This window comes from Agelaius phoeniceus, chromosome 2, assembly GCF_051311805.1.
Source record: "Agelaius phoeniceus isolate bAgePho1 chromosome 2, bAgePho1.hap1, whole genome shotgun sequence".
Classification (NCBI taxonomy): Eukaryota; Metazoa; Chordata; class Aves; order Passeriformes; family Icteridae; genus Agelaius; species Agelaius phoeniceus.
This window is the reverse complement of record NC_135266.1, coordinates 79,474,527-79,495,473: the sequence shown is the minus strand read 5'-3', so window position 1 is coordinate 79,495,473 and position 20,947 is coordinate 79,474,527. Positions and strand designations below refer to the sequence as shown.

Genomic DNA, 20,947 nt, shown 5'->3' with positions numbered 1-20,947 from the left:
TTTTTGTTGAGCTTTTAGGCCCTCGTTAAAGTAAAAAAAGATTTGTAGGCTGGAAATACCATAGGCCAACTACTTCCTTGTGGACAAAGTAGTTTTTAAAGTAAATTGGCCCCCAAACAGCCATTTCCAATTCAAATCCTGATACAAAAGAATGTTCTTCAGGCTTTACAAAATTACTTAACTATTTTTGTAACATTTGAAAAAATTATTTATTTGGAAAAAATTCAAAATGGAAATAATACTCCCAGTATTCAAGCTTAAATGTAGGCTGAGATAGTCCCATGCTTTCAATGTACCTGGCCTTGGAGTAAGTCTGTGGAAAGGCGTGAACCTCTGCTGCAGGACAAGTGACCTTGCGGTGTCAGTCCCCATTGCAAAATCCTGCCAGCACTAGTCATTCTTCACTGACACACGTGTGACTGAGGCAGTGTGGGGCCACAGTCCCTTGTACAGAGCCCTGCAGTTTGTCTTGGTCCAGTACAACCTGTGGGAGAATTCATCCTTCTTTTGGGGTGAATGGTACAAATAAGGATTCTGGAGGACTAACAGCACTTCAGTTACACGTCAGAACCACTCTGAACCATAATCCCAGCCAGAATATTTTGTTCAAACTTACATTAGAGACATTTTGGTGTGGATAGCTTAAGAAAGAGGGTGAGTTTTCTACATGATAGGCATACAGATAGCTCAGGCAGGATTTGTTGCAACTAACGTAAATCTTGACACCCTAACACTGAGCTGAACTCTCATTGGCAAGAGAAGCACTTAATTTGATACCCACAGTGTGATGAGCTCCTAATGATGGTATGTTCCATGTCATTTTAAGATTGCTTCACCCTGGCTGCTGGGTTACATCTGCAGTGCAGGCCAAAATGTAACCCACTGGTCAGTGTGTGTTATGCATCCATTTCTGTGGCTCATCCACAGAGGAAATGAGTCTCTCAGCTACTACCCTGAAAGAGGTTTGTCCACCCACACTATGATAGCTTGTAAGTTTAATTCTAGAGGTCCCTGACCTCTAGAATTTGGTAGTGGTGAAAACAGTGGTTAGCATGCAAGTTTCTGTGTGTTAACATGAACTAGGACACAAAAACAGAAGCAACCCTTTGATTATGTACTGATGACCTGAACAAAGCCAGTCAACCCAAACTGAATTCTTCTATGAAAATGATTTCTAATATGATTTTTCCTTCTCTTAAGAAAATAGCATTACACTTTAAGGCTGGGGCCAGTCCTTTTTTCTTCAGTGGCAATGTGAACACTTGTCTTCTGTATGAACAGGCTCACTAGTAAAATCCCGGTGGCTCCTACTGAGACACAACAATAAAACTTCCTCCTGGGATTCTGTGATGCACTGCCACAGCAGTCTCAGAACCTACAGACCCAGAAAAGCAACCTAGAGCTTTGCACTATTCTGTCTCAGCTGTGATAAGATTCCTTTCAGTAGGCTGGGAAGCCTTAGGATGAACGTGACGTTCCCTCTGTCACTCCCTCACGTGCCACTGGTGATGGCTGCAGATGTGTGTTAGGATGTCAGCCCCATGGGGCAGCCTCAGCTTGAGGAGGTCAGATTGGTTTCCAGCAGGATCAGTAAAGCAAAGATCAAATGGCTTATTAACCAGAGGTGAAATTACAGCCTTGTTGCTATCGGTACAGATTCTCTTCTTTCTCTCACTGGTGTTAATCAGAAGAAATTAATGAGATTGGGTATAAAACTGAATGGTCCTGCCCTAGCCAAGGGTCTACATGTTCATTTTCTGCTTTGTATCCAGTTGCAAAGCCACTGTCTGTCAGTAGCTCAGACCTTTTCATTCTGCCATGCCAGGTACTCCTTCCCATCATAGACAGATGGGTGGCAATTCCCAACCATCTGCCTAGTGTTCCTTGCAAGCAGAGGAATCACACCAGGAAAGTGAATATGAAGCCCTTCATATCACCATCCTACATTATGGTTCATCCCTGCCCAGTCAGAAGTGTCCCTTGCCATTAGCCAGAGCAGCCCCAGGTAGGAGTTGCTGTGGTTTGCATGCCTGCATCCCCCATCACATGGGTGGGCTATCTTTGCTGGCTGACAGCCTTCAGACACACCAGTGGGCATCATCATCAGTGCAAGCTGCAAGTGTTCCACTAGGAACCAAACACTCCAGCTTAACTTTGCTTTCTCTTTTTCAGGACTGTTTTCATAAATAAGCAGACTTTCTTCTGCCTGCTGTGAGTGGGAAAGGCACTCCCTGTGTCTCCTGCTAAGCAGCCCATCCTGGCTAAAACTAAGGGCCTTAAGGGGCCCTCATAAGCACCGCTGGGTGCCTCCCTGTCATGCTTGGTTTAGGAATAACTTGTATGAAGGGTTAGTCTTTCTTATCAGTCAAGTTCCTCACTGGAACAGGTAGCCTGGAGAGGTTGTGGAATCTGTCTCACTGGAGATATTCAAGAACCATCTGGATGCAATCCTGCACCATAGGACACACAATCTTGCATCTAGAACAGTCCTGCTTGAACAGGGGGTTGGATCAGATGACCCACTGTAGCCCCTTTCAACCTTATCTATTTTGGGATGCTGAGTTTCTGCATAACTAGACAGCCCTTTGCCTCAGTAACTGTTATGTAAAGTGAATTGCTGGAAATGTTTCTGTGATGCAAGAGCAGACAAAAAAATTAAAGGGGGAGGCAGCGAGGAGGAGGATTGATTAACTGGACTATCCTAACCATGAGTTACTGAGCAGTGCCACCAATAAAACTAACTGAAAATAAACACTGACAGTAGCTGTAGCTCATTTCCATCAAGGAAACCAAATGAAATCTCATGGTGTAGAAACTACAGGACCTCTTCAGAAAAATGGTCTCATTAATAATATTTCTGAGCAGTGATCAGAGGTATCCACGGCCTTGCATTTGAATTTTGCTGGAGAAACTCTCTAAGGCACAGGAAACCTTTGAACAATCCATTTCTGTGCTATAGCATCTCAGTTATCAACACCAAGTATCTGCCACCAGGTCCTCACCACCTCAAAGTCAGTGGGATGGGAGAAGGACAAGAAGGTCTGCTGTTTGCAATGCTCATTGCCTAACAGAAGAGCTTGTATAGCTCTTTTAACCTTTGCTCAACATTATGTCTCATGCCTCTCTGCCTCATGCTTTTACCAAGGCCCTAATCTCCTTCCTGCCATTCCTTGATAAAAGGATAACAAATGCAGTAAAGATACTAATGTGTTAGGTTAGATTAGATTAGATAAGAGATAGTTACAAAGGACCAGCAGAGTTGTTCATGCAGGACTTAAATGTCTCTGGCTTTAAGCAGCTTTGTTTTGCTTTCAGATCCATTGTTCCTGTAATATTGTACCTTTAAATACCATTTCAGAAGAAGCCAGGTCCTAATATGTAGTTCATTACCCCTGTGAGAGGCAAGGGCTCCGGCCTCCCCAGCAAAGCACTCACATTAAGTTGGCGCCCACACAACCTTCAAAGTGCACACACAGAGTGTGGTTTATCAAGCAGAAAAAGGTGATGGCTAAAGAGGGATTAAGTGCTGAGGGAGAAAACCTGTTCTGAGGATACAAAGCATACCAAGAGACAGAAAAGCACAAGTTTTAGGTGTGCAATTGTCTTATAATAGGCCTGATAAATCAGGAGGTCTGGCCACTGGCTCCTGTTGCACAGCTAGAGTGGAGTCAGTCAAATTGGATCAGTTTCTTCCTTGGAAAATGACAAAAAATAATTCTACTGCTTCTTGAAAGAATGGCTATCCTGCTCTGCATCAATTTGCTTTCTTAGTCCCAGGGTAATTTTTTCAAGCTTCCTTTGCTTACTTGTCATAGGATTGTACAGAGCTAGACACTTGAGCACTGACAGCAAAATTTTGCTCTCTTCCTCTGCCCTTCAGCTCTTCTTCCGCCTTGGGCTCCTAGCACTGGCCTCTTAACACCACTCTGAGATCGATGGTTACCATGTGTGCTGGGAAGTTCAGGCATCCCACCACCCTGCAAGGACCGTGAGAAACAGGGAGTCTGAGAGACAGAGTTTCAGCCTTAATATTGCATTTCCCAGCTGGGACCTGCCTGTGTGTGGTATGCCTAGAGTGCTTTATAGGTAAAGCCCTTTTCAAGAAATTATTGCCTTTAATTTTTTAAAATACATTTTCAGTAATATATCTATAGAATGAAAAGCCAAAACAGAGGGAAAGCAGAAACAGTGAAAGATCAGAAGGCAATGATAATAACTCAGCCTTCTCTAAAGGCCCAACACTCACAACACTGGCAAGAAAAGAGACTGGACTGTCTCCTACTAGCAAAATTCAGGATTTTTCCTAGACCACACTTACAAGCAAGGAAGGAAATGGGCCTTTTACATTTGTTTTCTAGTATTTCTAACTGTTCAAGAAACAAGAAAGCCTGTCTTTATACAAGGCATTTAAAATAGTGTTTTCACTGTACAGCAAACCAAAATGTCAAGTTAGTACTACTATTTCAGAAAGTAAATAGGTAACTACTTAGGTAAATACAAAGAATACTTTGTCCTCTGGCACTGATGGATGACTCATTGACTGATGCACTGATGTCACATGTCGGTTTGGGTTTTTTTTTCAGCCATGGCTCCAACCTGTATTCTTGACTCCAGCAAAATCTCCTAGGGATAAATGTTCCAAAAGTCTCCAGAGATTTTAGGCTAAGATTCAAAAATACAATTAGATGTCCAGTTCTCCTTGGTTTCAGTTCAGTACAGAGAAGATTTGATGCCTACATGTTTTAAGTCAAAAAGATTTGGACTCCTGAGTGTTACCAGACTGGTCATTGGGATGCAGGAGAGGAATCCAAGAGTCCAAGGGTCCAATTCCCTGTCAAACACAGTCATGGAAATAATGCTAACTCTGTATGAAGTTACCTTTCTAAGATATAATTGCCCTTCATTTAATGGCAGTTGCTTTAAATATACTGCACCTAGGTATGCACCACAGTTACGTTATTGAACATTCAAACAGCAAATAGGTGGTAGCACTTCCAAAATGTGTTTACAGTTCAGAGACACTCAGATTCCAGAGTGAGTGAAAACATAAAAGGTGACCAGGAGATCCTCCACATTTTCTGCTTTACCTGCACCACACAGCCCTATTTAAGATTAACTAAAATACAAGATAGTGGATGAACTACTATTCTTAAAACTTTGGTATACTCTTAAGCATTTTCTGAATCAGACCAATAAAGATGCCTCCTCCAGAAAGGGGTCCACTTCCACAATGAAGCAGCACTCAAACAGAAAAGTATTTAATCATATGTTTATTGTCACACATACTTTTTTAGTATTTTTCTGAACTGGAGCATAAGCATTCACAACTGTATGCCCAGTCTGTGAGTGCTCATGGCCTGTGGTGAAGGGTCAAAGAACCTACAAGTGCCTTGTCAACTCACAGAAGCTTTTGCTCTAAGTTTCATATGACAGCGACACAGGAACTTTGAGCTCATCCTTTATAAAACTAGTAAGAGAAGAGAATACACTCAAGGTCATTAGATGTCCATTGTAGCAAAAAAGCTAAAGACAGCTAGAGAAGCAGTATGAGTGAAGATGAGGAGAACATGTGGAAAACATGTGTTCAGCATGTCCCTCTCAGCCTGGCCCTCTGGCCTTTCCAAACTAGAAAAACAACATTATGAAGCAGCAGTGTCAGAAGCATGAAAGGAGAGATGGGAGGGCAATAACCCAGGTGAGAGGGGGTGTATGTGGAGGAGGAGACATGGCTTATAGCTTAAGGAAGTGGAGGAGGGGGACAGCAGAGAAGAACTTTACCAGGGGAAGGGGGTGAGTGTGACTTCAGTGACCAAAAGTGGCAATGCAAGGCTGGGGTGAGGAGTCCTTCTGACCCGTGTCAAAGAGCCTGTGCTTTGATGGCAGCCTAGGAGACCCAAGCACAGACAGTATGTCCTGGGAGAGGGCTGCAAGAACCACATAATAAAGTGTTGCAGTAAATAGCCCTTTTGGTACAGCTGTCATCCAAAGGCTGTTATCCTTCAGAGGCATGACAGAATGAACACACATTCAGTACACTGGCAAGGGGGTTGTCAACCTCACTAGCCATCCTGGCTCTAGCCGGGTCCCTCAGATGTATTGTTGTGTGTGGTACAAATGTATGCCAAAGGCCTTACATATGGTTGGTTTATACAGAAAGTTTTAGAAGTACATACTGTTTACTCAAGGGACTGGATTAACTTCTGCAGAGCTATTCTGGTCCACCTGTAAACACATGGACTAAAGGGCCTTATGAAAAGTAGTTACTGTGTATTTCCAAGTGGCACCTTTTAAAACCTGGATATCTTGTGTTATGAATGCTGGGGGTTTGTTTTGGTTTCTAAGTACCAAAAATGACAGGATCATGCTATACAACTACTGGATACAGTTATTTTTTCCCCCAGTTCAAAGCTTTTTTTTTCCCACCAGTCCCCTAGGGCTGAAAAGGTTGTGTGTTAAACTTGCAGTATAGACTGCTGCTGGCAATTGCCCTCATCCCAATGCCCTTGCTTGGATGAATAGCAAGGTCTGTATGGGATTGACCAAGGGGACGAGAGGGGAGAGGGCTGTGGTGCTCCCAGGCCTGCTTACACAGGAGCCTCACAGACATCAGCCCAGGCACATCTATAGCTTCCTTAGCTGCTGAGAGTGGCACTGATGTCATTCTAGGAGCTCCTACATGAAGGATGTTCATGCCTAGTTTGAGGATAGCCTTCACACTGCACCTGAGCTGTGCTCTCAGATTCACCATCCACACACAGACTGTAGATTATGCCTTCAGGTTGCCTCAGGGCACCCCTCAAAGGACAGTCTTGACTTACCCAAAGGGACAGAATTACCTGAGCCTGGAATTAGCCATTAGCTCTGTTTTCTAAACTATGACTTTGACGGAAAGCAAGAAGATTTTGTAGTAAAGGGGGAAAAAAGCAGGAAGCTGGGGAGTGGGGGGAGGAGGGGGAATGGAGGCAGAGTGTGTTTGCAGCTGCTGGCCATCAAATTTCAATTCAATCAACATGACTGAGTTCCAGCTCCTGAAAAAGAGACCTTTTGACGACATATTGACATAGCCTGAACTACAGTAGTCCAAGTGGCAGTGCTATAATTATAAGGATTATATTTAATATTGCACTTAGAAATGAAGGCCTGAAAGACTGTGACACTCTCTCTCTCCCTAAAAGCTGGCCAAAATATGTCCTAGGAACCATTATGGTAATACACAAAGTTGGTAGGAAGAAAGAAACGTCAGAACTCAAATAGTTATAAAAGAGGATCATGTGGCTGGCAGCTCAGGTCCGTTGGGAGTTGAGCAGTGAGGAGGAAAAATGAGTGTGAAAGGAAGGGCAGTTGGATTTGCAGGAAAAATGGCAAGTAGTTTTTTAAAGTACAGAATTAACTGGTTTAAGAAAATAAGTCAATCGATAATTAATACACTACTTACTTGTGAATTTGGATTCTTTTTGTAGCATGTCGTGGACTTCAGCCAGGCTGAGGCCTGTTTGTTGAACAAAGACCAAACCCTGCAAATATTTCTTGACTTGCTTAATTCGACACATCTTGATTTCAGTGCGATTTCCCATGTGTGCACAATTAAGCACACGCATAAGTGTTTCCGGGAACCGGGCCATGGAGGTAAGCGGCTGCCTGTTGAACACCAAGTCTATCTAGCTTGGAAGGATGGCAAACCAAAAGCTTTCAGAGAAGCAGAGAAAATGCATTTCTTTGGAAAACAAAATAATTGTCTATAAACTAGCATAATGATCAGAAATAAAAGGCCTGATCCTACATTAGGCTGGTATTCCACAGTGCCACGTCCGCAGTATTTCTCATAGGCAGTTTCAGGAAGGGCAAATCGGATCATAATCAGGACTGAAAATGCAGATGTTGAGATGCCATAACCATGAGGAAAAGGGAAAAAAAGGAAAAAAGCGGGAAGGGAAGGGAAGGGAAGGGAAGGGAAGGGAAGGGAAGGGAAGGGAAGGGAAGGGAAGGGAAGGGAAGGCAAGGCAAGGCAAGGCAAGGCAAGGCAAGGCAAGGCAAGGCAAGGCAAGGCAAGGCAAGGCAAGGCAAGGCAAGGCACCTGAAGATGGTTTCTAAAGCAACAGAACCCTAAATAAATGGTCTTATTTTCCAAAGTGAAAAACATAAACTGAACAGCCCATGCAGCATTTTTGCCAACTGTCACTGAGGCGGTATTTCTAAAATCTGGTGGAATGACTCATCCCAGAACAACAACTGTTGCCAACAAGGTCTTTCCTTCAAGTCTAGATATTTGAATAAGGGAGATACAAAAACAAAATAAACAGAAAAATCAGGGATAGCTTCTTGTCTTGGGGTTCACCTCTGAAGCTGCCCATGAAGTCACCCACTCTCCAAAGTGCCTCCCCAATCTACTGAGTAGGCATCTAGGTGATCCTCTGAGCCAGGGAAGGGACTGAGCAAACCTCCTGATTGTTAAACCAAATTCTTCCTTCTGCACCTAGTCGCCACCTCTCACACCATGGATATGTGCAGGATGCATCCTCCTGATCCATTCTGCCCTCCACAGCAGCAAACATTACCAGGAGAAGCACAACCCTGCCAACAGGTAGCACAGTCCTCAAGTGGTTTGAGACAGACACCCTTAAACTCCGTGGGAGCAAGGCTGTACCAAAGACTCCACTGTTGTGCAGTAACTAAACACAGCCCTGTCAGCACCAATGAACGCCCTTCTTTGGCTAGTACAGAATGCAATGATTTCAGAGATGCTTTCTGAAGCAGTGTTATTTTGCTGAATAATTTATGTCTCTGAGTCTTCTGAAAATGAGCAGCATACACTTCAGTGCTGCAATAATACTATTCAGTGGAGACAGTGCACATTATGTTCAGTAAGCTCATTGCTTAAACACTGTTGCCATGACTATAAGAAAGTGATTATACTATTGTTTACAAGAGACTCTCAGTAAGTCATTACCACAGTAGCCAGAGTTTTGCCTCAAGTGAAAATTTTTCAGAAGGAAAAAATAATCTCACAGGTATAATTAACTTTGTGATCAAGATAAACCATTGAAAGGCTTTGGAAACTGAATACATCCTACAGTGAGGAATGAAAATAAGTAAGGATCACCAGTGTCTCAGGACTGTTGACTTACTGGTTTTCTGACTGTTTCATGGGTAAGTTCCATTGAGAAGAAAAGCCCTGCTAATTAAATAACTGTTACAACTGATTTATAGGGCAAGCACCAATATAGGAGTTCAACTGTGATGGGTAATGCTATAAAAACAAGCCACTTTGTACATAATGTAAGGGAAAAAAAAAAGACTTTAAAATTTTGACTTAGAAGAAACATTTGGGATTAGGAAATATAGCTTTTCAGTGTCCTGGATTGAAATCAATACCCAGAACACTCAGTTCTGAATCCTCTAGAGCATATACATGTACAAGAGTCCAGTACACGACCTCTTTATCTCAATAACATGGTGATGATCAATAGTTTCCAAAAGTAAGAAGCAATTCTGAAGCTGTTGGAAAGTCATCCTCACATTTCCTATGATCAGTAACAGGCCAGGAACACAAAGCAAAGAGATGATTAATAGAGCGCTGGACTAGGAGTCAGGAAATCTGGGCTCCGTTCCCAGCTCTGCCACTGACCTGCTGTTTGGCCTTGGGCAAGACACTTGACCTTTCTGTGCTTCTGTTCCTCCTTCCATTCTTTGTCTATCTTGTCTCTTGAGGCACTGAGCTAGGCAGGGAAGGGCACAGTTCTCACTGGGTGTTTGTATAACACCTACTCTAGGGAGGTGGCTGCAGAGATCTACAATAAAGCCAGGGTACCACCAGGATGACTCTTACACAATAGCATGCTTTGTTTCAAAACAGAATGGCCATGATGAATGCTCTTGGAGTTTCATCTGCTAGTCCAGGATCTTACCAAGTCTTTTAGCCAGCTTCAGGCTCAGGCAGCAGGTAAATGGGTTTGCAAGATCTACATCCTCACTTTTCAGAAGCACTTTCACATTGATTCCTAATTGGTACTAATTTCTCTCCACCTTGATTCAGCTGGGTTTGCAAGCACATCAGAATTATAACTGAGTGACATAGATAAAAATAGCTACAGGAGGCATTTCTGAATACAAGGAATTTCTTTAGGGAAATGCCAACACCTGTAGGTGAAACCACAGGCATGAGGGTGTTTTCAATTTAAAACTAAAATAAATTATAATTTTTATGTAAGTGCATTGGAATTTTGCATAAATTATTCAATTAAGCAGTATTTCTTAGTGTTTTTGTCACCCTGAGCCCTAAATGTGAACCATCCTCCATTACTACCAGATGGGAGAACACATGCAGGGCAAGGTGGCTCTCACCTGCTTTCACTGGGGAGCAGCTGCAGCCTCAGAGAGACCTGATGACTTATATACTCTCAGTTCCAGTCCCACTCTGCTCCCAGTTAGCTGAAGCATCAAGTACATGAAACTTGGACACGGAAGACTTAATTGGAGATTAATTTGAGCACATACTGATGCAGAATCAGGAACAAGTAAATCAAGAAAATATAAAGCATACACATTCATGATTATGAAAAGAAGGTAAAAAGATGCTTTTCTCTGCTAAAAACAAAGGTCACTGCCATATCTTGCGCTTTTATTGTGAATATTGGCAACATGGTGCCATGAAAACCTAGGTCTGGAGTCATGTGATTATGTAAAAGACCCATTCAGGTTTGTATTTCCAATACTCAGTTCTGTGGGTCAAAGGCTGAAAAGGTGATTTGAAGCTTCTCCAAGGCTTTGTCAAAGCAAACATTCAAAATTCCTGTTTTAGGCTCCATCCATAATGAATTTGGCTTCTGAGCAATAAAACTCACCATCACATCTCAATTCACTTTACAGAAGTGATAAATAGTATCTTTCATAGAAGAAACTGCGGTTTATGGAAGTGAAATAACAGGAGTAATCTGTTGAATAGATCCTAGAGTCAAAGTGGAAACACTTAGATTTCAGTTTACAGCATGCTCACCTAAAAGCAGTTGCTTGAGAGTTGCAGGTATTTTGGTTTAGGTATTAGTGTTGGCACTACAGTACAAATATGGACTGATTACCTGCATCTAAAAATACTTTGGAAGAACCGGACAAGGTATAGCAAAATTTACAAGTTGGCTCTATAGTGGCTATAGGAAGCTTTCTAATGGTAATCTAGGGCATAAATAGTTTATGTCTTTATTTAAAAGAAAAAAAAAGCACAGAAAAAATCTGTATCTTAGTACTGCTAAGTTGAAACTTGGATCCAAATCTCACTCAGCACCAGCTCCTTCTTTTCTGCAGCCAAGACTACTGCCTCTTTCACTGCTCAAAGTTGTTCCAAACTGAAGCAGCATGACATAGGTAAGACTTTTTTCAGGTTTACAGACTGTGATTAAGATTTGTGGAAAATACAGACCTGTCAAGAATCCCATCAGCCTCATCTTACTCCTGCTGGGAGTACCACCACTGGGAATTCATATAGGTTAATACTGACATGCAGACACCAGAGAGAAGTCAAAGAGCAAAGACCTGATTCTTCTTCTCTTCAGAGCAGCCAGGTGGCCAAAGCTCTTCTAGGCACCATGCAGCTGATTTCATGCCCTCTAAGGTGTTACATAAGTGGTTGCTTTAATCACCTGCTTGAATTCCAGGATATACTCATGTCAAGTCATTGACATGTAGAGTTGAGCCTTCAGCAAAACCCAAGGTCCCGTGTGCTGGTGAGACCGCACCACCAGAAAAGCTAAAGCATAGAAGGGAAATAGTAGCACAGCAGGAAACATTTGCAAGACCACAGAGACACTTTCTGACAGAGCTGGCACCTCTATGCCAGTGCTTTGTTAGCTGGAGCAGCTTGCCAGTTTCCAGCTCCTCCTACACCACACAGGGAGTGCAATATAAACAAAGCAGTGGAGATACCACCCTTCCCATAGTTGTCAAAAGGACCTAAATTCTTTTCCATTAATGAGACAGTGGTGAAGTTTCAGTTTTATAAGGCAGCAGACTTAATAAGAAAAGCAGACCACAAATGGCCTCAGAAGACAATATCTTGGTAGAAGGGACTGCTGACAGCAGTTAGGAGGAGGAAGAGAGGCACCGTGGCCTTTCTTAACCTGCTGACTAACCTAAACTGCTGGGGCTTTTTTTTGGTCACTGCAACCTAACTGAACCCCACATACTCCTTCTGCAGGAAGTGCTCTTTGCGAGGGGAGAAGTACCAATAGTGATGTGAGTCAAAGTTACAGCAAAACAGCTTCTCTGACTCAGACATACCTGTCTAACGTTCAGATTTCCCCACAGAACAGCTCACATTTTTGCTGGAGTCCCACTTTTCAAAGTAGAACAAACAGAAGCTGAATATCACTTTCCTTTGTTGTGGTGCTACAGAAAAGGGACTCAAACTGAGTACTGCAGGGGATGCAAGAACTCTGTCAGAGGACATGCCATAACAGCCACAGATGTTAATAAGCCCACGGGTTGGCCTTGGAGAGCACATCAAGTCCAGGCAGAGACATTGTTCCTCTGCTCACTGCCTACAGAAACTTTGGTGGTGGAAACAGTCTCTTAAACAGTTTCAGAATGGAGGAGACTTTCATTAAATGTATTCAAAGCTGAAAAAGCTTTAAAGGGTGCAAGTGATTTGATGGGAGAGGTAGGCCTGAAAAGGATCCTACAAATTAGCATAAATTTAACAAATTCATTTGTTGAAATCCTCATTAAAAACAGCTTCTATGCAGCTTGGTCTGGAAAATATTTTCACAGTTAAGGGGAAAAAAGATTTTAAAATGGCACCCATGTCCATCCAAAGCAAATGGCTCTCAGCAGGCCAGAGGGCCCATTACAGCAGATCAATGTTTTCCACCCACACAAGCAATGTGACTTACTCCTTTTACCTGACTCAGCTACATAAATTGTGATTGTCAGAACACAGCTTTGCTCCTGCAGAAGCCCAAGGAGCAGAAAGCAGTCCTTTATCCCACAGACAGAACATTTCCATTGCTTTGGCACCAAACTTTGTGTCAGTGAAAAGACTGCACTCTAGCTTTGCAGAATAGTTTGTGCTTTAATCCACCTGTCTTCACCACACCATAATGTCACTTCACCCCACAGCTGGTCACCTTATCCTGCTTGCTTCAGAGCACTTCCAAATGTTATGTGCATTCACAAAAAATGCAGGTATTTCTGCAGGGTGTCCTGGCAGCCAAGCAGCAAACAAAACAAAGAACTTGGGAGATGGGGATAAGTGTCAGCTTGGGCAAAGATACCAGACCACAATCGTCCTTTTTACAATACTCAAGGATCTTTAACACTAGCACAGAGGAGGCCAAACCTCAGCAAACACAGTGTGGATCATTAAAAAAAAAAAAAAAAAAAAAAAACTAAGGAAATTAATTCAGGATCTCCACATAAAATAAGTGCCTAAATTGAGGTTTTACAAGTCGGTCTTGGCTCTTGGTACCAGTCAGGCAACCCTGGTTTTCACTGAGGTCCTCTGGGAACTGGGACAAATGCACTGACTCTTCTAGATTTGTACAGCTGTTGATGAAAATTTAGGAAGCACGAGGAATTAACACATTCCCCTCTTCCTTGAATATATCAGTTTTATGGGATGGTTTTCCCTTTTCTTTTTTCACCTGCTTCCAGACTATATCTGGGGAGCAGGCCACTTTTACAGTCACTTTTCAAGTACAGAAAATATTAATATATTTAATTGCTATTTTAAATGAATTCTTCTAATGATAAATTCAGCACAACCATGAGATGGGTGAAAGTAGAACAAGTCACCTGTGACTGATGACAAACATTGCTTAACACACTCAGAGCCACCGGGGTGATGGCTGCAATGAAAGAACCTGGCCAGAATAATCCACTAATGCCTATGAGACAGAGTTCCCAGCTGTCATAGAGCAAAATGAGCAGTGCTCAGCCTGTGTCAGAAGGATGATGGAATAAATTGGCTGCCAGAGACTTGAAACTGCAATGCAAGAAGTTTAGTATTACCAGTTCAGTGCTTAAGGCACTGAGGAATGCCCTCCAGAGCTAACTGTTTACATATAACATAAATAGTATAAACAGCTAAGTGCTGAAGGGCATATACATACATATAGATGTATGTATAAAAGCAAGACAGAATATTTTTTTATCTGTTCCACTCTGCACCATGGAAAGTAACAACACCATATAAATAAACAAATGTCAGCTCTTGGGAAATGCATGAAGGCAGAAAGTACAAAAGCTTCCCTAGCTGCGTCCCAAAGAATAAATCTCTCATTCACACACGCCCACATTCATTGGTCCAGCTAAAAAAAAATCTGATCTCCACTCAGCAATTAGAAAATGCTGTTGCTAAAGATACTTTCTCAAAAATCAAAGTAACAATGTTAAATTGAGGCCAAACCAAACTCCTCTAAAAACTCTCTCTTCTGCCAGTTCTAAACTGCCCACTGGGAAAAGATAATTATCAAATAATAGTACCAACAATGTCAGATAATCACTTCAAGCTCTTTGATACATTCAAGGAAACATTGTTTCAAATGTTACCAAGTGTCAAATATTTACTTTTGAGTCCAACTGTGTAAATGACCCATCCAGTGCCACTAAACACTGCAGGCACATGTGTAACAAGAGCAGTGGGACCTGCAAAGCAGAGGAAACAACCCAGCTGGGTTTTGCAGACAAAAGAGTGTCCTGGTAGCCAGAGCTCCCCAGCGAGAGTTATGACTGCCTTTGCACTTATCTGTGTGGAGCTGTGGGGTGTTTTTTTAAACTGGTGGACCTACAGCAAGGCATATGGAGCTTTACATTCCCCTTGGAGTCGGCTGTGTGTCCAGTCTCACATGCTCAGAGTGAGACTCGAAGCTGTGCTCCTGTCTTGTACTTCCCTGTGCTAGAGCTGTACCTGCCACAACTGAAACTCAGAGCTGCCCCTTGTTCCAGGACCCTGTGCACCCTGTCTGCTGCAAGGAATAAATCTGGAATTAGAGGAATAGCACATATAAGGCTTGCACTGGATTTCCTCTTGAGAATCACTCCAGAGAGGTTGAATTCTGCTTAGGGATTGTTCTCTTCCCATCCATTTATAATGCACAGGACAACAGGCTTAGTCTACCTCGTCCTTCCTCTTCTAGTACCCTTGGAATAACTGGCAGGGATAACTTCTCTTCCAGCTATGGCTGAAGGAAAAGCAAGACTCTGTTCTTTCCTGGTCCAGCCCTGCCCTCTGAATTTTCAAGAACAGGAACACAAAGCTGTATTACCTCAAAGCCCCATGACCCTCAGCCACTTGAATTCACCCCGCTCAGACACCTTGTGTTTTGCTATTCCTTGTTAATATTTGCACCACTGTTGTAAGGAGCTCTTGGTAAGGAGAAGGTGTACCTCCACAATGCAGAGGTGTGACTTTGAACCAATGCCTTTCTCTGTTTCCTAATCAGAGCAGCAAATGAGGAATGTCAGTGTCAAGCATAGAGTGGGAGGATGTGCAGTGACACCTTACAACAATGCTGTTCCATGAGCCAGCATTTACTCGGTGTCAAAACACGGTTCAGGGCCCCAAACGTCATGCTCACTGAAGTCACACACCTTGTCAGCATGATTACCGAAGGCTGGTGTGCAAAAATGATGGGAACTTTGTCAGACCTTTTGCTTCTCAAGGTCACGTGTGTGTGGAGTTTTCTGGGAGGTAATGCAACATGCAACATAGAGTGAGGGCTGTGCATAGCATCTCCAGCAAGCAGCAGGCTAATAGCCATTAGTGATATCTCAGAAACAAGAACAACCTCTCTGCACTTAAAAGATGAAAATCTTTCAGTATTTTCTTGGGAGTTGTTTCATTTAGCATTTCCAAGCAGCTGTCTCCAGCTATTTCATAATAATAGTAACAACTAGCAAAAAAAAAAAAAAATTCAAAACAAACAAGCAAAACAAAACAAAAAACCCCACATAGGCCTGTTGCCTGATTTCTGAAAGTGAATTTTTCTGGGACATACACTATTAGGTAAAAGCCCTTTTTTTTTTTTTCCCATAAGGTAAGTGCAAAGCATTACATTAATACACACTGGAAAAATAAGATAATGGCTTTCTTGATTGTGACGAGGAATGTGGGGAGATTTAATCTGAACACTGAGTCAGGTGGAAGCGCCTAAACTCCCCTCGGACACAATGTTATCGCATTTAACGCTTACATCATCACCCTCACGAATGATGCTGAGTAACGCAGCCCCAAACGTCGATCCACGCACCGCACGGGTAAGAAGGGAGAAACGACCACAAAGGTCCCGTTTTAGCATACGTCAGGCACTAAGAAAGATAAGTTTGATGTCTGGAGCAGAGGGAGCGATCTATTTTCAGCTGTTCGAATAGCAGCCGCGGGCCTATCAGGATGCAGTCACTCCTCTCAGTGTTTCGCATGTGTGCCGAGAATTAAGAGTTGGGAGGCAGCACAGCGGAGCAAACGCCTTCAAAAGCGTGGTGCACTGACTGCTCGTAATAAAGTAACAGGAGACAAGGCTTCGCCTCCTTGACATGTTCAGAGCAATTTCCAGTTGAAAAAGGTCAGCGTATCATTTACAGAGCGGCAGTGCCTGGAAAACTCTCGTAACTCTGCTCCGCGAAACCCTCTGGGTGACAATAACAACCTGGGCATCGCTGCCGAGGCCGGCGCTCGGAGCTGCCCCTCGGGCGCAGGCAGTGCCCGGACAATGCCCGCTGCCCCGGGCTTAGGCACTGCCCCAGTTCCAGGGGCACGGCTGAGAAACGACCTAAAATAGGTGCCTGGAGCCCTGGTGAACGGGATGGAGCGGGGCACGGGGAGCAATCCTGAAGGCGGGTGATACTCGAGCGCTACTTTTGACCCTTGCTCGGGGACGCGCTGACAGCGTCGGCTGCCGGTGCCCTCCTCAGGGATGCCGATGTCACCGCCCCGGCAAGGCTCGACGGCAGAGGCGCGCGACGCGTTTGTAGGTGCACAGCATGATGTAAAAACACCCCAAAGCAACACCCCAAGCAGTCCCAAAATCCCTTCGAAGAGCACACACACACACACACGCCCTCAGCCCCCCGAACTCGGCGCCCGCCCACCGCCCCTCACACACTCGACGCCGTCGGGGGCCCGGCGCCTGGCAGGGCCCGCCCCACGGCGCAGCGGGCCGAGCCCACGGACACCGCCGGGCCCGCGGGACGGCGCGGACAGGGCGGGCGCCCCGCGGGGCGAGCGGGGGCTCGGCGCGGCGCCTCCCCGCCGGCAGCGGGCGCTGTGACTCACCGCCAGGAGCGCCGAGGCGCGCTGCTCCCCCGCCGGCTGCTCCCCGTTGATGCCGCCGTTGCCGAGGAGGTGCTGGTGGTAGTCCGGGGGCGCCGCGCCGGCGGCAGCGGCGGCGGCGGGGGCGGCGGCCGCCTTGGGGTGCTTGCCGGCCTTGCGGGCGCCCTGCCCCTGCTGCACGAGGTGGAGGAGCTGCAAGGTGCTCTCCCGCTCGCGGTCGGAGCTCTCGGCGCGGCCCCGCTCGTAGCGCCCCTCGCAGCTGAGGTGGTGCTGGCGGCAGACGGCGATGCGGGCCCGCAGCCGCTCCACGATGGCGCTGTGCACCCGGGGCGCCGCCGGGCCCCCCCCCAGCAGCCCGGCCCCCAGCCCCGCGGCCTGGGGGGGAGCCGTGTCGCCCATCGTTGGCTGCCGGTCCTGGCCCTCCGGATGGGTCGGTCCTCACTGCCGCATGGAGGAGGGCGGGGGGGATGGGGGGGGAGGCGGGGGCAGCGGCGGGAGCCCGAGCCCGGGGGCTGGCGGCGGGGCGGAGGGCGGTCAGCCCCGCGCCCCCAGCCCACCCCCGCCCGGCCCCCGGGCGGTGACGGCCCCGCGGGGGGTTGACAGATCGGGGGGCGGGAGGGGGTCGCTAGGGCTGCGCCAGCATCGGCCGGCGGGAGGGGGGGGGTCGGGGCCGGGCAGCCCCGGCCGAGGGGCGCCCGGTGAGGGGGGGACGGCGGGGCTCCGCCGGGGGAGGAGAACGGGGGAAAAAAAAAAAAGCCAAATAAAGCGAGCCGCTGCCTTCAAAATGAATCCCTGGACGAAGGAGCTCTCCGTCGGGAATGAGTGAGACTTGGCAGGTTTATTGGGTTTATTTTATTTCGGGGGAGCGGGGGGTGTTATTCCTTGAAGTGAAAATTTAAGGCATTGCCGTGGTCGGCGGCGCGGAGAAACCCCCGGCGGACCGAAAATCTCGTAGGTTAGCTGGAGTGGGTTTGTTGGGGTGTCTCTCTCTCTCTCTCTCTTTTTTTTTTTTTTTTTTTTTCTTTTAAGTCTTTAGTAAATGTGCAAATAAAGAGCCGGGGAAGGAGGAGAAAGAGGAGGAGGGTCGGGTTAGTTCAGTCTTTGTGCTTTCTCGCTTCTCTCGCCCGCTCGTTGCTGGCCACTCTGCGGCGTGGTGACTGTGTCCGGCTGGCTGCCACTAAACTGTAGTTCCTCTAAAAATCAGAGAGACAGATCCCCCGGTCCGGAACAATGTCAGTCAGTGGACTTCCAAACCACGATTCGCCTTCACTTAATTCAGCCACTGGATAAATCCGTATTGCTTTCAGTGCTCATCTCCCCGCTTAGTATTAAGCAGCAAGCTACGGACACAGGCAAAGAACTCCTCTCGCGTACTTTCCCTTTTACTCCCAGATATCGAACAGTTTCAAGTACAGTTTCAAGAAAAGCACGGAGGAGGGGGGAGAAGGGGAAGAGGGGGGAAAAACCCCAAACAAGCAACCCAGCCCCTCTTCAGACAGTAATTACAAACGGAGAGTTGCACTTACAAACTTCCAGCATTTTGCCCCCAGAACAGTCCAGCAGCCACTTTTCCTTTGTGTTTTTGTATATTCCATGCCCGCGCCGGCGGGCGGGTGTTTGCCGGTGGGCTGTCGGCGCTGCCGGTGCCGGAGCTGCCCGCGGCCCCTCCGTGCGGCGCGGCGCGGAGCAGCGCGGAGCGGGGGCGGGAGGCGGGTGTCACCGACACAGAGCGCGGCCGGGGACGCGGCGCCCGGGAGGGGAGCGGAGCCTCCCAGCGGCCGCCGAGGGGAGTCGGGCTGCCGCTGCCGCTCCCCGGGAGGTATGTGCATGGGAAGAAGCCAAGGAAATCCCCGCTCCCCTCGCCTTCTACCTGGGTGCCGGGCCGGGCGCGGAGCAGCTGCCGAGGAGCGCAGCCTCCCGCGCTCTCCTTCCTCCCCCGGCGGCGAGACCTTCAGGCGAGTACGAGGGAGTTCTCAAATAAATCACGGCGCTGCGCTCCTCTACCAGCTGGATTTCTCTGGAACAGACGGTATAAAAACAAGCAGTGCGTTCTAGGGCGCTCGCATGCACGGGACGAGTGCACGACACGAGGTCAGGCTCGGGATGTGGGAGCTCCGCGCGCTGACAGGAGCTTCTTGGGTGTCCGGGGCAAGTCACGTAGCGCCTACACTGTGGTTCCTCCCCGGGAAAGCCGCAGGCTTAGTGCTTCTCTCACTCGGCTCCTCTATTTAGAGCAGGGCAATTTTAGACTGCGAGATGTGGCCTCTGGAACTGGCCTTGCTGCAACTGGCAGCCGTCAGGTTCTGCGTGTTGGTGTAGGTGAGCTGTAAAGGAGGATGCAGAAATAGCTGGGAGCTGGCCGGCTTTATTAAAGCAATATGCTGTTGTACTACTGTGGCTGCATTAGCCAAATTCCCAAATACCTCTGGGAATAAAAATGGCCCCCAAGCACGCAGAGACACATCCCTGATGGAAAACCTCCAAGGTCTGTTGGGACTGTACAGCCTTTAGTAGATGGGTGCATTATCTCTTTCAGTTCTGCAACGGGTCCAGTCAGAAAAATACACAAATTTCATCTCAGCATACTGAGACCTTTAAGCTGAGGATGAGGAGGAGCTGACAATGACCCTCTCAGGTGTTTTTATCCCCTTCCAAGGTCATGCAAATAAATACTTCGAATGCCAGTGATAAAGTGACACATTCCTGGAAAATCCCCCAGAATATAAAAGATATGCAGCATTAGACATACAGGAAATATAAACCCCCCCACTTTCATGACCTCCATCTCATTCATGCGGCAACAAACACGAGGGTTTATTACAAGATGTGAGTTTCCAGGTTCTGGCTTGGTGAACACCAGCCAGAGCCTCCAGCCCCATGTTTGTCTCAGCAAATGCTTTGAGACTTTGCTGAGGGATAAGGTCTGTGAGACAGGGTTTGGGGCCGTGCTGCCTTCAGAGGGAGGCATTATTGCTAACAGGAAAAGAGTTTTTTGTTGTTGTTTAACCTTGAACAACTGAGGAAGAGTGGGTTATTATTTGATATGTAACAGTAGCTTGAATCTGTTGAGAACAGTGGGTTGGCACAGCTGGAAAATTAAATGAAATGATAATGTTTCTAAGAGAGTAGACATGTTACCTTTGCTTCAGGCCTTGCTTGGGCTTTCATTCGTTCTGCAGTGCTCAGATGTCATTACTGTGCTTAAGGGGGTCAGTCACAGAACACACGTGCAACAGTAACACATGAATCTCATGGAGAGTAAGTGGGAGTGTTTAAAATGATGTCTTAGCCGTTTTTCAAAGTGGCTGTGGGAATATGAAATCCATGGTGCTGCTCCAGAAGCTACCAAGACAGCTGGAGGAATTCTCTCTCTCACTCTTACAAGACTTCGTAGAACTCAGAGAATGATGTTTCTAAGCAAAGATTTTTTTTTTTTTTTTAAATTTTAACTTGAGACTTTCAAGATGCGCTTTTTGCCAAGCAGCATCTCGAGAGTTCGGTTTGCGTATGATCTCTCCCTTCCGAGGTGAGAGGCAGCGGCTGCGGGGCTGCGCTGCGAGCCCCGCTCGCTCAATCCGCAGCAAATGCTGCCCCTGGTGGTTCCGAGCAGGAAATACCCCACAGCCATCCCTCGGCTTTCCAAGTTTTGTTCAGAAGACCCTGGCGAATGTCACCAACCCCTGGATACTG

At 46.3% G+C, this 20,947-nt stretch overlaps 1 protein-coding gene across 3 annotated transcripts in view; it reads right to left on the bottom strand.

Annotated features, from left to right (window-relative positions):
* The window catches only part of MAML2 (mastermind like transcriptional coactivator 2), a 211,846-nt gene extending 192,245 nt beyond the window's left edge, over positions 1-19,601 (bottom strand). The window contains exons 1-2 of one of the 3 annotated variants that reach the window (XM_077173969.1): positions 18,784-19,601; positions 17,261-18,597 (exon numbers count right to left, since the gene is read on the bottom strand). In XM_077173969.1, coding sequence (XP_077030084.1) covers positions 17,261-17,656 — 396 coding nt within the window. In that variant the 5' untranslated portion in view covers positions 17,657-18,597; positions 18,784-19,601. Of the gene's footprint in view, positions 1-17,260 lie in introns of all 3 variants that reach the window. The other 2 variants (XM_077173970.1, XM_054654864.2) reach the window with 2 other exon arrangements.
* Positions 19,602-20,947: the final 1,346 nt, after the last annotated feature.